Genomic DNA, 20,494 nt, shown 5'->3' with positions numbered 1-20,494 from the left:
TTACATTTATCAAGCAGATTTTACTTACATCTATCTTGTATTTACAAGCAAAAATACTACATTTAACAGTCACTAAACTATCTTTTACTATAATGTTAGTGATATCTGGAATAGCATATAACCGTACAATGCAAAGCTGCTTTGACTGTAGTTTGCCACAGAGGTGGAAAGCTGGTCTGAAAAGCAGAAACATAACCTGAACCATAATACTGAGCTGTACAAAGATTTTGGTACATTATTTTGACCTTATGAGTTTACAGACACATCCAGAAAATCACAGGCATTATTTGTAGGAAAAAGTATTATTAATAACTGGAAATGTTACAGATGTAAAAAGACTCCAAGAACTCAGTGAAATGACAAATAGGAGAAGCGATTCCGTTACTGGTAGTCCCAACGGTACCCTGGGTGATGAGGGAAGGGTGGTGAGGGTGATGCCAACCATCCTACTCGTATGATGAGCAGATGCTATGAGGAGGGATGACAAGTGAACGCTTTCAGTCTTGTAGCATTGTTTTATAGCCTTGTAATGAATAGCAGAACATCTACATTGCTTCTAGTTTCCAAAAGGACACTTGAGGCTGGATTGTTTTGCAGGTATTATTGGGTGCATAGTAATGTGCAAATGCAGGCTCCCTGTGGATTCATGGCCATAGCTGATATGCCTTGATCTGAGACTAGAGATAGAGCTTAAGTCAAAGGATTGTTAAGAGTTCTTGCTTTTTGAAACTTAATAAAGGTTTGTATAATTGTATGCATTTTAGTATTGATTAGATATTTCCGGTAAGGTTTAATTTCAGTAACTCTTTGAAGTCCAGTAGAACAGACAGCCGGCTACGACAATCACTTTGTTTAGGCGACAGCATTTGTAATTATCCTCTTAATGTAGAGGGTTTTTTATTATAGTGGTGTGTTAAAACTGAGATCCGTACGCTGTGCTGAAACTACATATAAAATCTGATTCTGGGATTTTTTGTGTCCACGCATTTGGATTTTTTTGGAAGGAATACTACCAGTGTGCCAAAATGTGATGTTTTTAGTGAAAGAAAATCCTGACCAACCATATCCCTTAGTTAATCTGCATTCAAGTACACCTTCCTGTTCAATCTTTTCAGCCTAACAAGCTCCTGAAAGTTAGGGCAGCTACCAGCAGGGTTGAGGGCGTGAGCAAGTCTATTGTCTTTCAGTATCAACGCAGGCCTCTTGCTTCTGGTGCTCACAAGCGGACGTTGGTATTGTTTCATAAGAGCTTCTAGCGTTCTCAATCTATCCTGACAGAAGGATCAGAGTACTACAGTGAATTTAATGACTTAAGATAGTGACATAAATATCCCTTCTCTATCTGAAGCAAAAATTCGTAGCTAGACAGCTCGTGAAAAAGGTAAAACTGATTTTGATGTGGTGGTGTTTTTAAGAGAGAAGAGGGTCTTTTATTTTTTCATTTTTAGGATAAGCTCAAAATGGTACTTAGGAAAAAAAGAACTTTAAAAAAAATAAATTACGGAGATTTCATTTCTAAGTTACTGGACCACTGTGATCTGCAGAAAAAGAGCGTTCTCAGCAGTTGCGTTATCTTTAAGCACAGTATATGAAACCTGCGGATATGCAGACCCCGGATACCCGTGCACTTGGGTAGCTGTGTTCTGCTTGACAGCGGACATCTAGTTGACTATTTTCTTTACCTGAGAGTTGAGCAACTGTCACGTAAGTGCTACAAGTTATTCCTAGGCCTTCTAAGTGTAACAAATGTTAGCAGTTATCAAATATCCCTTTAAGGGTGTATTTTCCTTGATGACTTCTTGCTTGAGCTTGTTTCCAGTAGAGGATGTAACTGTTAGTAATTTGCCTTTTTTGAATTCAGGTTCTATTTTGGATTTAAATAACTCATATACTGGCAGTTTGGGATTTTTTTTTTTCCCGAAGCACAGGAAGGTTTACAATATAAAACATAACGGATAAAAGGTAGGTAGCTCATGGTGTACAGAGCCCGTTCCTTTTAGGTCACATGCTTGAACATGACTCAGTGTTGTATCATCAGAATCCGTTAGTCTGTTGTGGTCATTGAACTGACTCATTTTAGGCAGGCTAGTTTATTCCTACCTTAGGAAGTCACGGTGCCAGTGAGTGCTGTAGCTGGCAGTCTCACCAGCACAGCAAATCGGAGCTTTTGCGTGAGCCTTGCGATTCATCATTTCTCCACAGGCGATAAACTCTGACTCCAGCTTATGGGGAACCATAGAATTCTACCTCTGTTAAAGATGTCAGACTGGATTTTCAGTAATAAGCTGCTGTAGGAAGTTAATATAAAACATAGGAATGTAGGTATTAGAAAAATGGAGGAGAAAGAAAAGGACAAATATTGCTTTAATATGCGAAGACCGTACTTGAACGGTTAGAGCGGTAGAACAAATTAGCACAGTTTCTCCACCGTTCCAAGTTCTGAGTTTAGAAACATGGGAGTAGAAAAGAGCTGTTGGTCATCGAGGCAGGTCCCTCAGAATCACCAGTCCTTATGTCCCCTGCTACTGACAAACTGGCCAACCTTGTCTTTGAATACAGTAAGGTTTTTTTGCTCCTACTTCTCTTATTTGAAGGCTGTTCTAGAAACTTGCTCTGTGGTTTGAGACCTTGCAATTTTCAGTTTTAAATGGGTGTTTGATTATGCCTTATTTCGGTCCTAACCACTTTTCATTTGACTTAAAGTTATTTGGTCTCTAAAGTGTTTGAATTACTTAGTGTATTTCTATTATATGTGATTTTTTTCCCTATAAGATACAGGAGTTTTCTAGTTGTCCTCCCTGCACCTGTTCATTTTGGAGTCTGTTCTTGCTCAACCAGAGTTACCCAAACAGAATAATGTGTCCATTTGAGCCTTATATAACAACATTAACATAGCTGAAAGCATCCTGCATTTTGCCTTTTTTTCAGCCGCGTCCTATTGTCAGGTTGTAATCCTCCTGCAATGAACAAACCCGTTCAGATATTAGTCGTCTTATTTTGCTCTCAAAGGGCAAGCTCCCAGTATGCAGCTGAAATTCTTGTTTGCCCCAAGTGCATTACTTTGTATCTGGTTATTGTACATCACCTCCTTTGCACTTTTCCAGGCCTCAAATTGATCTAGTTCTGCTTGTGTGATGCTGCCTTTCTCTGTGTTGAAGAACTACTTGTCAAAGACGGTATCTTGAGCACATTCCAAAGCTCAGCAGCTTGGAAGACAGTGCCCGGGAGCTGATGCTCAGGAAGACTTCGCTCTCCTGAGGCAAACTGGAGAAATGACGGTCTCATTCATTTGCAAAAACACACGGCTGTTGAATTTTTCTGTAGGTCTAATGTTGTGTTCAAGGTTGTTTGAAACAGTTAGTCTTGCTACACAAAGAAAAGAACGAAGGATGATTATTCAGGCCTTGGATCAGATTTTGTATGAAGCGACCGCTCCACAAACAGTGGAACCAGTGTTTGTTCTTGAGCTGTCCTATTGTATTTTATGGTCCTGAAGGTATATGCAGCTGATACTAAGTGTATGTTCTCTATTTGCAGGGAGGTAGTACAGGCAAACTGTGTCCGCTGGAAGAAAAAGTTCTTATTTATGTGTAAAATCAGTGCCAGTGCCACAACAGGGATTCTGGATACTTGCATTTGCAGGGTGTCTGTACGGAAGGTGAGTAGCTCTTTTTCCCTCCTCTCCTCTTTCCCTGCTCTTTCTTCACTTGTTTCGGTTTAATTTTTAAATGTCTGCTAAACTTCATAAAGCAAATTTTAGCTGCAACCATGTCAGGTATTCTTCTAGTCAGAATTTCGTAGTAATCCTATTAATTGCCTTAGTTTGACTAATTCATGGGGTTTTATGTTCTTATTGAAAAGAACACCTATTCCAGCAGGACGGCAAAGGAATCGCTCATCGGTCTTTATAAAGTTAGCCCTTGGCAGATACTTCTAGCAAGCAGCAGTAAACTTAGAAGCCTTGAACTGTGCTAAGTACCAGGATTTTGTTTGCAGCACCTCCTACCTGTGAGGCTAGACTCTGCAAGAGCCAAATGCTGGTCGGCATCAGGCACTCACCCTTCCCCCCGCGCAAGGTGACAGTCTCCTGCTGGCCTCCACCGAGGACATTATTAATGCCAGGTTCTACATGACAACAGTATAGCCTAGCAAATGTGTGTTGAGCTATTTTAAAATGAAGATTAGTATTTGCTTTTCAAAAAAAACAAAACAAACAAAAAAACCCCCCAGTCAGTATCTTTAATGGCTTAATGGCGTGTCTTTTTGTCTTTTTTTCCAGGAGTTAAAAGGAGGAAAGGCATATGCAAAGGTAAATTGAGATGTATCGAATTTTGCCTACGAGTTAGCTTTTCTTTCTTGTCATTTTTATGCCCTTTTAAAGTAATTCCAGAACAGTACTCTAATACCCCTGATTTCATTATGTGCATTATAGTGACACAGTGGTGTTGGAACTCTCCATCAGGGTGTTCAATAAGTATATAATAGTATTATACCACCAGAATGTTTTGTTCTTTCAATCTAGTATGTTGAAAGGGTTGATAAAGGTAAACCCTTCTGCATGTGTTTACTTTTAAAAATAAAGAAAACTCTCCCTGTTCTTTTTTCTCTCGAGGCTTTCATTTTTAACTGAAAATAGAGCTATGCAGAATTTGATGCTCAAAGTTTTTTTCTGCTTTTTTGCCTTGGGCCACTCCCTTTAACGAGCATCCTTTTATTCATATTTGAGAGAAACTGCTGTTGAGTGGCACTCAATACTGTGCATGTAGCAAGTACCTTCATTTAGTAGTACGCTCACTACTAACTTTGTCACTTTCTCTTAACAGCTGGGATTTGCAGATCTAAATCTAGCAGAGTTTGCTGGGTCGGGAAATACCACTCGTCGCTGTTTACTGGAAGGTTATGATACCAAAAATACAAGACAGGATAACTCCATTCTCAAAGTAACTTGTTTCCTTTATCATACTTAAACTAACAAAGCAGAGAACAAGTGGTATTATTAAGCACTTAATGAAATTTAAAACATACTTGCTGAACCTCTTTCTAGAAGGAAAACTACTTAAAGTAAAAACATCCGTGTTGTTTAGAGAGAATCACTGAAATCCATGCAGTCAAAAATAGAATTTGTCCTAAACTCTTTGAAATGGAGCCGGATAGCTGTAAAGGAAAAGCTTTCAAAAGGTATTCCTATTCTAACAGGAATTGGAAAATGGAATAGGGAAGCGCGATGAAAAAGTTAATACATTCATACAAACGTAGCAAGTATATCTTTAAGACTGGGTAACTTCCTGTGCAGCTTTTTTAAGAGTGAATCTCTTCATTGGCTTATTTATGTATGAGCCAGCTTCAACACCTCCATGACTCCTGGAACTTTCCCGTCTGACAGTAATCAGTGTAACAACTGGTGAGCACCGTTGGAAGAAACCCACCCTGCCCTTCTCTCCCATTAGTCCAGGGAGTTTAAAAAATTGAATAAGCTGCATTAACCTGAAAATAATTACATACAGAACGTTATAAGTAAATTTTTAAAAAATTTATTTTCCTACCAAGGCACTAGGATTAATTTCTCATACTATTGAGTATACCATTTCAGCATGCACTTTCTGATTTCTTTAAGACGGTCATAGACTTTTTCCAGAAAACTTCTAATTGACGGCTTTGACCCAGCTAACAAGCCTTCTCAATGCATTGTTGTCCTGTGGCATTATTTACCTTCTGTGGTTTTACTTTATCTCTGATGTTAGCACAACCAGTTCTGGTATGTGAGCAGTTTGCTAAACGCTCTCGGCGAAGAACATACTTCAGCACCCACTGTTTTAAACAATATTCTGTTTACTCATTAATCTTTTAGATTTCCTGTCTCTTTATTTTTCCCTTGACGCCATCTTAACTATTAGGGATTCTAAGATTCTTCTTGATCTGTGTAGCTTTTGCAGAATCTTGTACCTGCAACTATGTTACTTTACATGCTATTTTGTGTTGCTTGCACGTGTACTAAGAAAAAAGATGTAGTTTTTTGCATGAGTGTGTTTGCGTATGTGATGATGCCATTTTATTTTACTTACATGTAAGACTTGTGGCAAGTATAACTTAGTGACATGACCATGTATCACAGACCAATTCCATTTTTTTTCTTACAGTGGATTTTGTTTTCTTATGTGTAGGTTTTGATCAACATGCAGCTGATGTCTGGAGACCCATGCTTTAAAACGTAAGTCTATAAAAAAATCTGTGTGGGATAGTGTTTTGGTCATACATTCCATGTCCAGAATTACACTTCTAATTTGCGTTTATAAATCTCTCCAATCTGGCAACAACATTACAAAAAAAAAAGGGAGGGGGAGGGCACAAAAAAATGGGATGGTAGCTGAATAATGGCTCACGTGGTAAAAATACCAGTAGAAGTATCATCGTACTCTGCTTGAAAATATACTAACTATTTAACAGCAAGGAGAACTATATCCATCTGTAATTAAAAAAAAATAAAAATAAAAGAAACACTTAAGGGAAACTCTTCCTGCAGCAAGCTTGTATAAACGTACTTGGTATGGGGTGATCTGACTAATACTTTTGTTTGGAGAATGTGCTGTTACACCTTTTATTCACAAGTCTCAGATGATTTTAAAAGATTTATTTAGAAGAAAAAAAAACAACAGAAGTGTGGTATGACAGTGCAAGAGAAAGCACTTTCAGATATTTAGTTAGCAAAGACATTATGCAACTTAGTAAAAGATGCAAGAGGTAACATCTGAAGGGGGCGGTAGCTAGGAAAATGCACTGCTATATATTCAGGATCCTTTGGCCTCATTGTCCTTAATCTGTAGTTAAGGAAATGTAACAGTTTTGCTAGAGCACGTTAGCTTCCATAACTAACCACAGGACAGAAAAATCACGCATGCTAGGGAAAACCTAGTCATGAGTGAGATGAAATTGTTGCCTTCTTTCTAGGCTAATAAGCCATTTTGTTATGAGGCCCCCAAGCTCAGCGGAAGCAGTGCAATTGGTAAGCTCCCTATTTCCAGAGAACACCACTATCTTGCTAACCGTGACTTAATTATCCTGATCAGTAGGAAGTGAAGAACTCTCACATGTCATTTGTATTACAAGAGATATTTTATAATAACCTAAATGCCATTCATTTTAAGGATAGGCTTAGAGATATGTATAGAATCTGCTTCCATGAATGCAGAGTGTGGAAAATGCCCCAATACTTGCCAAGACTCTTAATGCCACTGCTTTTCCGTAATTTAGAATGTTGGTAGACTGGGTTGTTCAAAGTGTATGTGCTTTTCAGTTTAATGTCAATCTGTTCTAATTCTACATGACAGTAGATGGCAATTTCATCTAGGTCAGGTTTAAACCAACTTAGTTGTATTTTACTTGTCACAAGATGTTTGGGGGAGGGGTTGATGAAATAATTCCTTCAAAATAAATTTGATCCCTTAAGTTCTAGTTTAACTCAAATTTTTCTTCAGTTCACTTCATTGACCACGTTGTTATACTGAAACTAGTAGGAGATGGAATCAAAATGAGAGGACATATTTTCTTCCCACAACATGCAATTAAGCTGTGGAACTCCTTGCTACTACACGTTGTGAATACTAAAAGCTCAAGAAAGAATCAAGACAAATTCCTGAATAAAAAAAAATATTGAGGGCTGTTAAGTATAGAACATCTTAGAAGGCTCAAGAAATACCTAAGCTACAGATGAGGAGATGCTGGAAGAATATTCAGGTGATACATTACTACGTTGTGCCATATTCTCTTAGCATCTGTTGTTTGCTGCTGATAGAAACAGGACGCAAGGCTAGACAGACCTCTGGTCTGAGACAGCATGCCTGTTCTCATGTCAGCCTTCTCAAAAACAATCTAAGGCAGCGTTCCAAGTATTACATATAACTTGAAAAGAAAAAATGAGCTTAAGGAAAACAATCTGGAAAAAAATTGCTAGCTTCACCCTTGTTAGGTCAATCTCAACTCTTTGTGTAGTTCTCAACTTTCAGACCTTACGTTGGATCAAAGATATCTTCCATTGTAAAGATACAGTGCTTACTTACAAACTGCTGCACTAAAACACTTTTACTTCAGTACGGATTAGGTTTTTTTATTCAAAACTCTCATAAACTGAATTTAAACTAATCTTTTATCAGATTATGTAGGCAATCAATGTCCCTCTGAATAATCCAATGAAGAGGGATAATAATCTCACACGGGCTTAATCAGTAGCAGTAAACATATACTGAAGTCTTCCTTAAGTAAAAACCATTGTGTTTAAAGTGAAATGAGGCTGCAGCTCCAAGAAAAGCAGCGTGATCTCCTAACTCAGTCTGAGGTGCAAGTATGGAGTAACTCATGATTTGTAGGTTTTATTAGGACAATCAAGAACTGTTCCTGTAGCAAAGAAAAAACCTTTGTGCATTACTGCTGTGGCTGTACCCTTACCACTGTTTCTGAGGAGATCTGAGAACGTTGCCTGCACCAGTCTGGCTCAGATGACTCACCGCAGGAACTCTTCAATGTCCCCCTGCACCACGAAAGGCCCTTTCTCCTCTCTTCTTCTAACCTTCAATAAGAAGAGTAGAACACTCTGAAATCTCATCTTGTGCTTACTGAATAAACAGTAAGAGGGTATTATCTGAATTTGTTTGATTGGGCAAAGCTTTTCTGTATCCCTAGTTATTTAGCACCTCCCGATTTACTTCGAGTCAGACCTATTAACAAATACATCACTGATACTGATAAACAATTTCTCAAAGGCAACTAGCCAATCATTAGTCTTGTATACTTATAAAACAATGTATATCTGTTCTTTACTGGCTGGTACCGAAGTAGTTGAAATTAGTACCTAACTAGTTTTCTGGTTCCCTAGGAAAAAGTCTCTAACTGAAATTATTCAGACTTGGCATTTTCTTCCAAACTGATGATATAACCATTTCCTGGAACGTAAACTTCCAACACAAACAGAACAAAAATTTTATCTAATCCAGATGTTCTTCGTAGAAGGAAAAATAAACCTTAAAACAATTTCACAATCTGGAATCAGCTACACATTTTATGAAGAAGCCTAGAAGGCCTGATGTTTGATCTGGGGTGACATCCCTGAAAGCACTCGGTTCTTGCTTTCAAAAGTATGTTAGGCAGTTAAGTCACACAAGCATTATATTTCCAGAAGTGCTTTTTCTCTTTCTCTTTCCCTCTTTACTTTCAAACGTAACATAAGAGGGGATATGTTACTGTACATAAAGACAGTGACTAATTTATTGAATATGTGAAATCTAAAAATGTCAACAAATATCCATTTGTATGCAGACCGACAGACTGTTCCCAAAGTCAAAAATAACAAAGCATTAAAAAAACCGTAGGTAACATCTTGAAAGGTGTTTTAGTTGTATTTGCTTGCAAAAGAAGATTTGTCATTTTCTAATTAGTTTCTTTTGCACTAGCGAAACACAAACCTAGAGGTTTATTCATTTTAATTAAAATATCCCTTTGGGTCTTGGTATAAACTGAAACAAGTATTTAAGCTTTATTAAAAGCTTTTTTAATACTGAACCAAATTTAAATTGTATCATACATGATGCTTTTTTAATTTGCAGGAGGTAGAATTTAGAGGGGAATACGTGGAGATGGTAACATAGGCCCCTTTGTTAGGAGTGGGAGGGTTATCAGCCCAGAATCTCCTCGTGTACCGTAACAGGGATGAAACAAAGCCAGGACTACGTCACAGTGCACGAGCCAAGTAGGGCAACTGTCGTTGTGCAGGTTTGGTGGTTTTTTTAACTTACCATCTTGTCATGTATTCCATGAAGTACCGAATTATGCATATTCTTAGCACGTAAATTATCCTGTGATTCATACACTTTAAAAAAAAAAAAAAAATCAAGAACTTCAAAATAAACACATATCACTGCACCAATCGTCAAAGAAGGAAAAGTCTTTCCACGGATCCCCAGAAGCCTGAAGGACTGAGGGCCGAGCAGATGGATTCTGTAAAGTGTCCTGAAGCTCAATAGCAAAAGCTTTTTTTTTTTTTTTCTTTTTCTTTTTAACGGGGGCTAGGCAGCATGTTTTCAGAACAAAGTTACAAGCCTATTAACTTGAAGCACAGTATGAATTATGCCAGCTTACTTGAAAAGAAAAATCTGTGCTGATCAATTTGGAGGGATTACAGCAAAAGCACAGCAAATCTTAACCAACTTTTTCTTACAGGCCTCCTTCCACAGCAACATCCATAGCAATTGCTGGAGAATCAGAATCTTTGCATGAAGACAGGAAAGGCGGAGAAAACTTAAAAGTAGTACATCTGGGCATAGCAGGTATAAAATAATGCTCTTAATTTCTCAGTTCTTTTATAACTGGCTTCATAGCTTCAAGGAGATGTACGAAATACTTCAGAACTTAAAGGGATGCTGACAGTTGGCCCACAAAGGGACCTTCTTTGGTTATTTGTTGAGACACACTCTCCTAGATAACATCAGTGGAATCTCTCTTTTTTACTTTAGTAATGGTTTATTTAATGGAAAGAAAGAACAGAAATTGGATTGCTAGTCTGCCTTCTTTTTAACATTTAAAATCTTTCAATTTCTGTGTGCCACATTTCTTGATTTGCTTTGGATTTGTATTTTGACTGAGCATTTAATTTGGCCCTTCATTTTCAACATATGAATCATAGGGCTATGCGTAACTCTGAGTAAGTTTTGAGTGCTAAAAGTTCTAAGTATTGTTTAAAATTGAAGTAGTCACTCTGAAATTTAGACTATTAGAAAAAAATACTCTTAAACCACTTTATTACAGGTTGAAATTTGGGGGGGGGCTTTGGGTTTTTTGGGGTTGGGGTTTTTTTGTTTGTTTGGTTGGGTTTTTTACAAGCTTCAGGCTCTTAGCTTATTAATTTCCACCCTAAACACAGCTTAAGTTGTCTTAACCACAGTTACTTTTTCTGCCAGAAAAGATCTAGCACTCCATTCTACTGTGGTACTATGGAAAGCACAGTGATCTCTTTAATGTCTACAGCGTAGACAAATCTAAAACTACATTTCATACAAATCTTTCTAACCCAATGGTACTCTCTGTTTTACTCAGACAGAAACGTGTTATGATTTATTTTTTTAAGGAACACATATTCGTTAACATACATGGTATTTTTGCAGCACTTGAATGTTCAAAGGGTTTGTAGAAAACCAGTATCAAGTCCCTAATCCCTCTGGGAAATCTGACATTTGAGTCTAGTCAAGATTACAGGCAAGGTAATAACAAAGCTGGCTTTAGCATCAGTATCTGACTTGCACATGTTGCAGATGCCTCATCAAAGAGCGCCTCAGTCCCAGATGAACTTGGTGCATGTGGACATTCCAGAACATCAAGCTATGCAAGTCAGCAGTCAAAACTGTCAGGTATCTGTTAACAATTTTGTTATGAATTGTTGGGGTTTATTTACTTTCACAGTTTTAGACTGTAGAAAGTAAGTAGACTTTATAAGTTTAACAAAACAGTTTGAAGTTGAAAGCTTTTTCCTAGGAGTTTCAGGTGTGGGGAGGGTAACGGTTTTTTCCTCTTAAAAGCACAATGAATTATCTGTTCAGATGCGAGACAGCTTTTTCCCTTAGCTCCCTCCAATTAACATATCTGAATGAGATTTTTACCTCTCCCATGTGTAAAAACAAGTAACTTACAAATGGAGACTTAGTTCTAAAAGCTGAAGGGGAAGTAATGACACCAAGTCATTACATTTGTTAGGAAGTAAAGAGTTATTTAGAACAAAAAGAAAACAGCATGTGCTAGAATACAAAACCCAAAGTAAATTGCCTAGTTGGTGTATGCACATACGTTCATAAGGCTTTTGACGTCTCTTTATAAGAAGACAAAACACACATTCTGCTTTCAGGATGGTAAAATACAAGTAATGACCTTGGCTGTCAAGAACGTACCTAACCTAGCTCTCCTGCACTTTCCCAACAGGATACAGCACGTGTCACTCTAGATCGTCCAGCCTGTCTGAACTCTGCCACAGGAGAAGCACCTCAGTGGGTAGTACCTCAACAGGAATTGGAAGTATTCTAGAGCCCTGTGAAGAGTCTGAGCCAAAAGTAACTGAAGCTAATATTGATACATCTGTTAAAGATGCACCATCAGAAAAACTCTGCAGGCACGCTTAACTTTGAAAGCCTTACCTAGCAGAAGTAAAACATAATTTACTATATCACTTCTAAGAGCTCTAAATACATTTATTCTTGCAGACATCCTGTAAAGCAAGACTCTGTGGAGTCACAGCTGAAGAGGGTTGATGCTACCAGAGTTGATGCTGATGATATAGTTGAAAAAATACTCCAGAGTCAAGACTTCAGTTTAGACTCAAGTGCAGAAGGTATGGAAATAAATAAGGAAGCTTAGGGAAAATTGATGCACATTACAGGCCTTAGGAAAATCCACTCTCTTCATAGTCCCTGTTGCTTGTAATCATAAGGACTGTGCATATGGATCACTACATTTTCTGCTTCATCCTGTCCCCCAGAAGTTGAAAAGACCCTTGCATGACTAGGGTAACTTTCCCAGAGAATTACGTTAAGCCTGAAAAGAAAAGAGCAGGGGCAAATCTACGAGGAAGGTAGTTCCTCCAACCTCTACCATGTGAAGTTCGGGTCTTCATTGCTTAAAACATTTGCATCTGAAAGTATCAGTTACAAAACTGGTAGATTTAAAATGACTTAGTTTTAGCTAGGGCAACATTAAAGGAAGCTAACATATGTTAATTCCCTTGCTTTTTAGAAGAAGGTTTAAGATTATTTGTGGGCCCTGGTGGAAGCACTTCTTTTGGAAGCCATCATCTACCTAACAGGTAAGTAGCCTGAACAACTAATCCATAGGTAATACTAAACAAAAATGCATCTTGTACAGCAATTATTCTGTATATACATTCTTGATCTTTGTGTCTTTCTATTCTGTATCATTTAAAGACACCAAAAGAACCACATGGTCAGGTTTTAAAACAAAACACATAGGTTAGTTCCAAAATAAAACTGATGTGTCAGCCATGAGAATTATAACTTTCAGAGGTTCTGAAGAGTCTCAGTTCCAAAGTTTTCAGATACGAGCAATGTTTCGGTATGGACACAGGAAACAGGCACCAGTTTGAAATCTTAGCTCTACAGACTTACCGCGTTACTCTCTGGAGCTGGAAGAAAGTCTTAAGTGTTTTACACATCCACCTTTCCAGTATCAAACTTTTACGTCTTCCTGATAACAAGCCTAATTTTCTTCACTTCAGTTTTGCTCAGAACTCCTTCTGTTTCCATATGCTACGCTATTCCTGTTTCAAAGGCTTGCTATTTGTAGCCCTAGACTCTCTCTGATAATCTGCTTCAGATTATCTTCTTGTAGTTGTTTTAGAACCAGGGAGGTTTTTTTCTTGTCTAAACCCTCTTCAAACACTCTGATATATGACTTGAGCTCAATGTTTGAGAGTCTTCTCAGATGAGAAAACATTAAAAATAGGTAAGAATATGCTCTAATACCGTGATTCTGCAGTCCAGTGTAACTCTTAAGATTTTTCTTTATCTCACAGAATTAGCACAGCATCAGTATTTCAGCAAGTACTTCTGGAACTAGGTATAAAGGCAGCTGATCATGTGCTGAGAGTTATAAAACAAATACGTTTTACACAAGCAAGCAATACTGATGGTTAAAAGATAATTCACTGGCTCATTTGCAAACTGGGCACACTAATTGCTATCTAGGATAACGCGTATGTGGTTAAAAGATAATTCACTGGCTTATTTGCAAAGTGGGCACACTAATTTCTATCTAGGGTAACGCGTAGGATTACAGAGCACACTACAGTAGTATATAGAGATCTGTCCTAATTCAGTTGCCAGAGCAGTCCAGGCAGAATATTATACTACGGCAGAGCTTTGCCCTATTGATTTTTGATGTAGTACTGCAGTTTGCCATGTAAAACAACGCACCACACTCTGTCATGTGGGGGGTGAGACAGTTTTGTAACTGTGCATTCACAATTCAGAGTGAACAACAGACTGGAAGGCGTTTTTCTTGTATCTTAACATAAGACGACTATCACTTACTGTTTTTTCAGAGACATTTATCTATTTATGTATAAATGTATATAAAAAGTATTAGCTGCATATGATATAGCTGGGGTGGGAGGGGTACCCAAAAGATTATGCTTAAGGAACTATAGAGAAGTCCAACAGTAACTTCTTTTTCAGTAACAGTATTTATCATTCTTCATTTTGACTGTAGTATAATACAAACTGCTTTAATGCATTAAACTGTAAGTTACTAAGGGGCACGGTAATTACGCATGTTTTCTACCCTTCACCTTTAGCTGTTCTGGTACTGGCTGGGGGGTGGGGGGGATAGTTTGGGTGTTTTTTTAAACAGTAAACTTGCTGATCTGTGATACCTGCTGTTTAGCTTTCATTTAAATTGGAATTGAACTAACTTCTTTCGAATGTTCTTTCAGTGTAGGATCTGGAGCATATGAGCAGGTGGTGATAAAACGCTAGACTAGAATGACAAACGAGGAAAACTTGGAGCTCTGGCATTGATACTTCTGTTTTTGTTTGCTCTGTTGCAAGAGTTGTGAAAGCCAAAATGAAATCAATGTGATCTTTTTTTGAAAAGCAATGGAACGCCTCTTGCTCATCGAGCTGCTGCTTCTGTGGTATGAAGGCAATGTTTAGCTATGTATACCTTGTGTGAGCACTTGGACTGTTTTTGTAAACTCTACCTGATGGTAGTGGAATTACTTGCTTTTTAAGTTGTGTGAAACATTTTTGGAAGCACGATTAAGTGAGTCCCATTTCAGTATTTTATACCGGAGATCACTTGTGGTGATGTACTTTGTTTGTAACTTCTTTACTAAAGAAGCTTCTAAAAGTTGGTCTTAAATGAACCTGAAGAAATTAATTACTCAATTTGATCCTACCTACCATTTTAGTCTTACAGAAGCTAATTACTTCTATCAAGTCCAAATTAATATCAAGTCCAAATTAAGGCCTCCACAAGACAGCCCAGCTATTTTTTAACATAACCAAATCCTTCTCTTAAGAGTACTGAGCATAACTTCATTGTAAGCTTGAACAGTAGAGGTGAACTTCACATGCATTTAAAAAAAAATAAACTAAATAGATCTAAACCAGCCAGTAATCAGTTGTGTTAACTGTAAATGAAGTCTAGAGGCTTAAATGCATTACATGTGACATGTTTTCATGCAAGTGACAAAAGAAGTGGGATTCCAGATCAAGATACTAAGGCACAGTAGCGTATTCTCAAGAAAGGTGGCTTGGCTGTTAAACGTGGAGTTCAGAAGCTGCTTCCACAGACACTCACTTCGATAACGCGTGAACCTTGCGATGCAGCGGGATGGTACTGTTTACAAACCTAGTCGTCAGTAGCTTACTACCACTTAGAACTTTTTATTGTAGCTTAATCCTTCACAGTTAGTTAGTGCTTTGCTTGTATTTTGAATGTGCCTTGTGGGATTGGGGAGATACAGGGAGATTAAACTATTTACTGAGCAATTTAAGCTTTAAAACTAAGTAAACATCTACACTATTATCCATATAACTTGAGAAGCACTTTATTGTACACATACTCTGCACTCTGAAAAAGTCTTACTGTGCAGCAGATTTGTTGAACACTTCTTCCTTCACTATCTGTCCACTGTTACATTAAGGTCAATGTACTGTATTTAAATTTGCACAAATAGTGATTTGCCTGACAGGCAAGAAAGATGTCTTAAAATTTTCATTGAGAATTATGAAAGAATTGATTTTTAAAGGGATGTGTTAGGTGACACAGTTCTAATTCGGGCTTGGCTCTGCTGTATTTACCTGTAAACGGCAAATGACCTTAGTTTTGTTATGATTAGTTGTATTGTTTATCAGTAAGGCTTGGATTAAATAAAAATACAAATAGCATGGCCATTTTTGACAGCTCTGAATGCTTCAAATTCTGCTCAGAGTGATGTCTGACATCCTTTTATTGAAGTATAAGTAGGCCATATTTAATAGGTTAAATTAGGAGAAGCAGGCTTTGCTTTCCATAAATCCATAGTAGAGTTATTAAACTAATTTTTTTGTGTTTTTTAAGGAAATTTCAGATTTTAAAACTTGAGTACTGTTGTTGAATACGAGTAATATGAGCTACTTTACAGTTATGGTACTTAAATACTTTTATTTCCTACTGTTAATTATAATCTCTTTGAAGTGTTTTAATGGGTAAAAGAATTAGTGCAAAGATTGTACTTTAGCTGATGTTAATAGAAGTGTGGTATTATCCGTTTCTGTCCTCCACAGGAATTTTAAACAGAAACTACATAACTGCTAGCATGCAACTCTCTCTCAGATCATGACAGTTTCCTTTCCTGTTATGTAACTGATTTGTACCAAAAAAATCCTCCTGCAAACCAAAAAAGATGCATGAAATTTGAGTAAATTGTTTTCAGTACTCTCTAACACTGCTACATTTGTTGATAAATCTATTAAAAACAGTAGTAGGTAGATGGTAGTTTACTTAAGTTTACTAGGAAAAATAGGCATAGTTTGAGGAAAACAGACCTTTAAAAAACATTGTACAGCTACTTATGTAATTCTTAAGGGAATTTCCATAGCCCAGATGTGTATTCTATGTTAAAAGACAGAGCTAACTGCCATAGATTAGATATTTTGTTTATTAGAAACAAATTTTTTTTTTGCCTGAGCAGATCTTTTAAATAGGAGGGAAGTTTACATGGAAATCAAGCTTTTAACAAAACTGTATTCAAGTAGTTTATTGTTCTCACTTTGAGTTACGACTCTTTATGAAGCTATTCTCTAATTGTGCATATTTCAAGTGGAACATAACCTTCATATTTAGATGTAGTATTTTCTTTTTTGTAAACTGTGTTATAAGAATACTGGAGACTCTCGTATAAACTGTTCGGGATGTGTTGGTGATAGTTTTTTTTTTTTATTTTACTGTATTCAAATGCAAATGTCTCAGACATTCAATAAACTCATGTCTTCAGCTTGGAAGATGTTTCTAAACAATTATGTCTTTTTTTTTAAATGCAAAAATGACAAACTTAACTGGAAGTTTGTGTCCATTTCGGTTTCTCTACTGCTTTTCAAACTTCACCTCTGCAGCTTATTAAACTTCATCTCCAGTCCACAAAGTATTTAAGGGCGCCGTTACTAGTACACAGTTATTTATCTGTCTTCTGGAAAGGAGAAGTAGTATGTCAATGTTACGCAAATGAAAATCCGTTTTAAAGTGTGAGGCATAGTGGTAGGTTAATTATTAAGCCGACTCCACAACTAGCAGTACTTGGGGAAAGTGAGGGCACGGTGCGTAGTCCCTCCTCACCTTGCAAATGACAAAATTAATCCTCCTCAGTTGAGTGCAAAGACTTACTACTACTTAAACTTTTCACAGGGCTTGTATAACTTCTTTGTAAATTACCTTCTTATTTTTCTAACAAAACTATTTGTGGTATGTATTTCTTTTCTCATCAATGCATTCAAAATAACCAAGGCTTTTGGTACTACAGTAAGCATCTGTTCTTACATAAAAACAACTAGGTTGGTGAAAATTGCAAATTGTAGTACAGACTACGGGGCACTCAGATCAGTTCAGCAATCAATTAATTGTATAGCAAGGATTAAGAGAAGTAACTGTACCATGTACAACCGACTCCAGTCTCAGCTGTATTTCAATTCAAAAAGGAAGAAAATTTTTCAAAAATTTCAGCAGGATATCCTAGAATTTCTTTTTTGGGGGGTTGTTTCCCTTATGGTTTTCTGAATCAACAGTTTCCATATTGAATAAAAGGCAAATCTCATCAGCAAACAAATCCTCCAGTTAAGGACCTCACAGCGGAGAGTTCTCTCAGAAATACGAAGTACACATGTATATACGTAAAACATTCATAGATGCTAGTCACCTTACAGCAGCTGCAAATATAATCACTAGGGGATTTTTTTTTTTTAAATGCTTTGCTTTTTCTACTTCTGTGTTTTCACACTGTTTTAGTGACGTATATGTTGTAAGGAAAACGTGTCATTTAGACGTGGTTCTTTTTTAATCTGAAGGAAAACATCTCATGTATGAAAATAAGGCTATGCACCCCTGTTGCATACACGTATGTAACATACCAAGCCAAAACCGTAATTGTGGTATAGGAAAAGATTTTCCTTTACTACTACAGAAAAAAAAAGTAGAGATATGAAGTACCAGGGCTTCGAATGCTGTCATTGAACATTTAGGTGCTTTTTGTGGGAAACACCAGCATAGAGGCAAAGATATTAGCGTGGGAAAAAACAACTTCCTGTAATTCTTGAGGCAAAATAAGTAGTTCTGCCTTCTCCCCGCCCAACCCCTCATTCTCGCCTGCTCTCCTCTTCCCACCTGCTGCACCACTGCAAGTTTCTGTGACAGAGTAGTTGATTAAATTCCCTGTATGGCCTCACAGCGGGATCTGCCAACAAGAAGGGGAAAGGCAAACACATCTCAATACGTTTGTTAACATTTCTGTGGGACAGGTTATTTTCATTTTGTTGCTTCCTTGTTAAAAACTAAAAGTTAAGTAACTTTTTTCTTTTCTTATGTGAAGGGAAACCTCTAAGCACAAGTGAGCAAAGCTTTCCCTAAGTCCCGAGTTGCATGCACTGCCCTTCCAATCACAACTAGAATTGTTCGTATACTTGTAAAGAAGGCACTAGGGTTTGTTTGTTCTTTTTAATTGCCTTCTCTTATGATCTACTAATGTTTCCTCAGTATCCTCGTTTGAGTATATGCATTTCATTTTGCATATTTATTGAGTCAGTGCATTTTATTTTGGGGATGTTCCCAGTGAACTGATTACATACTTTCGTGAATGAGGAAGAAAGCGCAAAGGACTTGCGTAAGAATTACATACTTTCGTGAATGAGGAAGAAAGCACAAAGGACTTGCGTAAGAATCTTTCTGTCATTTCAGAAGCCCCTTCCTATGTTTCTTCCACTCAGTTTAAACAGAAAAACAAAAAATCCCAACAACTAACCATTGTGAGTTACACGTAACCCAGCTGTATCCAAATGATCCAAACCTCATGTATCAACATAATGATAACAAGTATGGAATGGAGCCTAGTACCATGGACACCCGTGGGAGACAGGACTGAAACACATCAGAAGTTTATTAGCTGTGAGGTCTATTTGTTTGAGAAATCTCTGGGGAGACAGACAACTAACTCCTCCGGCTCTCACCATTAGGCAGTTGGGTTTTATTTGTTAAAATAAGAGAGGGGATGTTTTTAGAATTTATTTATACCACTTCCTCACTTTGTTGTTATTAATTTAAAACACTGATCAGAAACATTCTGTTCAGCTATTTTGACCATAATCAATCCCTACTAACTCGCTCAATAGCTATCAAGTTATTTCCTTTATATTCAGGATATTGCACTGTTTTTTTCTTTTGTGGTGGGGGGTTTTGTTGGTTTTTTGTTTTGTTTTTTCAATCTACTTTATTTGGATTTTACAGTTCTGAACAACCTAAGGTTGATCTGTTTTGAGATGTGTGCCATCTCCTGGTCAGCGATACTGCCGCGAGCCTAAAACATCTCATCTTCATGAACTTCCTTTCAGCATCCCGATTTGAGACATCAGAATTAGCCTTGGTCAAACTGCAAGTTTAAATGGGACACAACAAATACTGTGTTTATTCACAAATATGCGTAACAGTTTAATCAAAAGACCAACCTGATAACGAAGAGCTGTGCACAGTGAATCCTGAGAGGGTTTAACTGCTTCTGAAAAGACAGTTAATTCAGTAAAGAAAATCTTGATTCAAACTTAAGCCAGTGGAAACCTGGAAAGCTGGCACACAAGGTAGCGCACCTTGTTTTAGTAAAAGCTAGCAGTCTCAATTAAAATGTATATATTCTAACCAGCACTTCTGTATATGATATGCAATAGCTTCTTCGGTTTCAGTACACATATATACACTAAGGAACACTGTGAACAGACAGGGCCAAACACCAGTAGTGTGACTTTAGATTTTCCCCTGGAAAGGCATAAGCAAGAATATAAGAATTGATCTAGCTGTCATTACAAACTAAACCCCGTTACAAAGAAGGGGGAGAGGATCCATGAACCCCTTAAAAATTGGATTACGGTTTAGGCCCCTTCACATCAGTCCAAATAGTCACATAAACCATTTTGCAAATATAGCTACAAAGCCTTAAGGGTATAGTGTTTTGAGGAAAAACAAGCACGTATTCATACACGGTCTCGTCTGTTCACAGGATGTTCCTGTAATTAGATGTCTCCTGAATACAAAATTCAAGGCAAATACCGTTCCGGATCTGACAGGTCCTCCTTCTCTTCCCTTTTCCTCATTTTAAAGTGATCATGCTATAGAGGACACTAAAGATACAATGTCTCAAGAAGAAATGACACAGGAAGAAGTTCTGCAGCCCAAAAATTTTCTAACTATAGTAAACCACATAGTGAACTCC

The 20,494-nt window shown here is 37.4% G+C and overlaps 1 protein-coding gene across 1 annotated transcript in view; it reads left to right on the top strand.

Annotated features, from left to right (window-relative positions):
• The window catches only part of FAM102B (family with sequence similarity 102 member B), a 28,039-nt gene extending 11,014 nt beyond the window's left edge, over nt 1–17,025 (top strand). The window contains exons 3-12 of the mRNA XM_019473096.1: nt 3,538–3,658; nt 4,280–4,309; nt 4,824–4,940; nt 6,162–6,208; nt 10,207–10,313; nt 11,295–11,390; nt 11,956–12,142; nt 12,234–12,361; nt 12,763–12,832; nt 14,477–17,025. Of these exons, the coding sequence (XP_019328641.1) occupies nt 3,538–3,658; nt 4,280–4,309; nt 4,824–4,940; nt 6,162–6,208; nt 10,207–10,313; nt 11,295–11,390; nt 11,956–12,142; nt 12,234–12,361; nt 12,763–12,832; nt 14,477–14,519 (946 nt within the window). The 3' untranslated portion in view covers nt 14,520–17,025. The remainder of the gene's footprint in view (nt 1–3,537; nt 3,659–4,279; nt 4,310–4,823; nt 4,941–6,161; nt 6,209–10,206; nt 10,314–11,294; nt 11,391–11,955; nt 12,143–12,233; nt 12,362–12,762; nt 12,833–14,476) is intronic.
• Nucleotides 17,026–20,494: the final 3,469 nt, after the last annotated feature.

Source organism: Aptenodytes forsteri, unplaced genomic scaffold (genome assembly GCF_000699145.1).
Source record: "Aptenodytes forsteri isolate BGI_AS27 unplaced genomic scaffold, ASM69914v1 Scaffold181, whole genome shotgun sequence".
NCBI lineage: Eukaryota > Metazoa > Chordata > Aves > Sphenisciformes > Spheniscidae > Aptenodytes > Aptenodytes forsteri.
The sequence above is the reverse complement of the archived record's forward strand: the minus strand, read 5'-3'. Positions and strand labels throughout refer to the sequence as shown.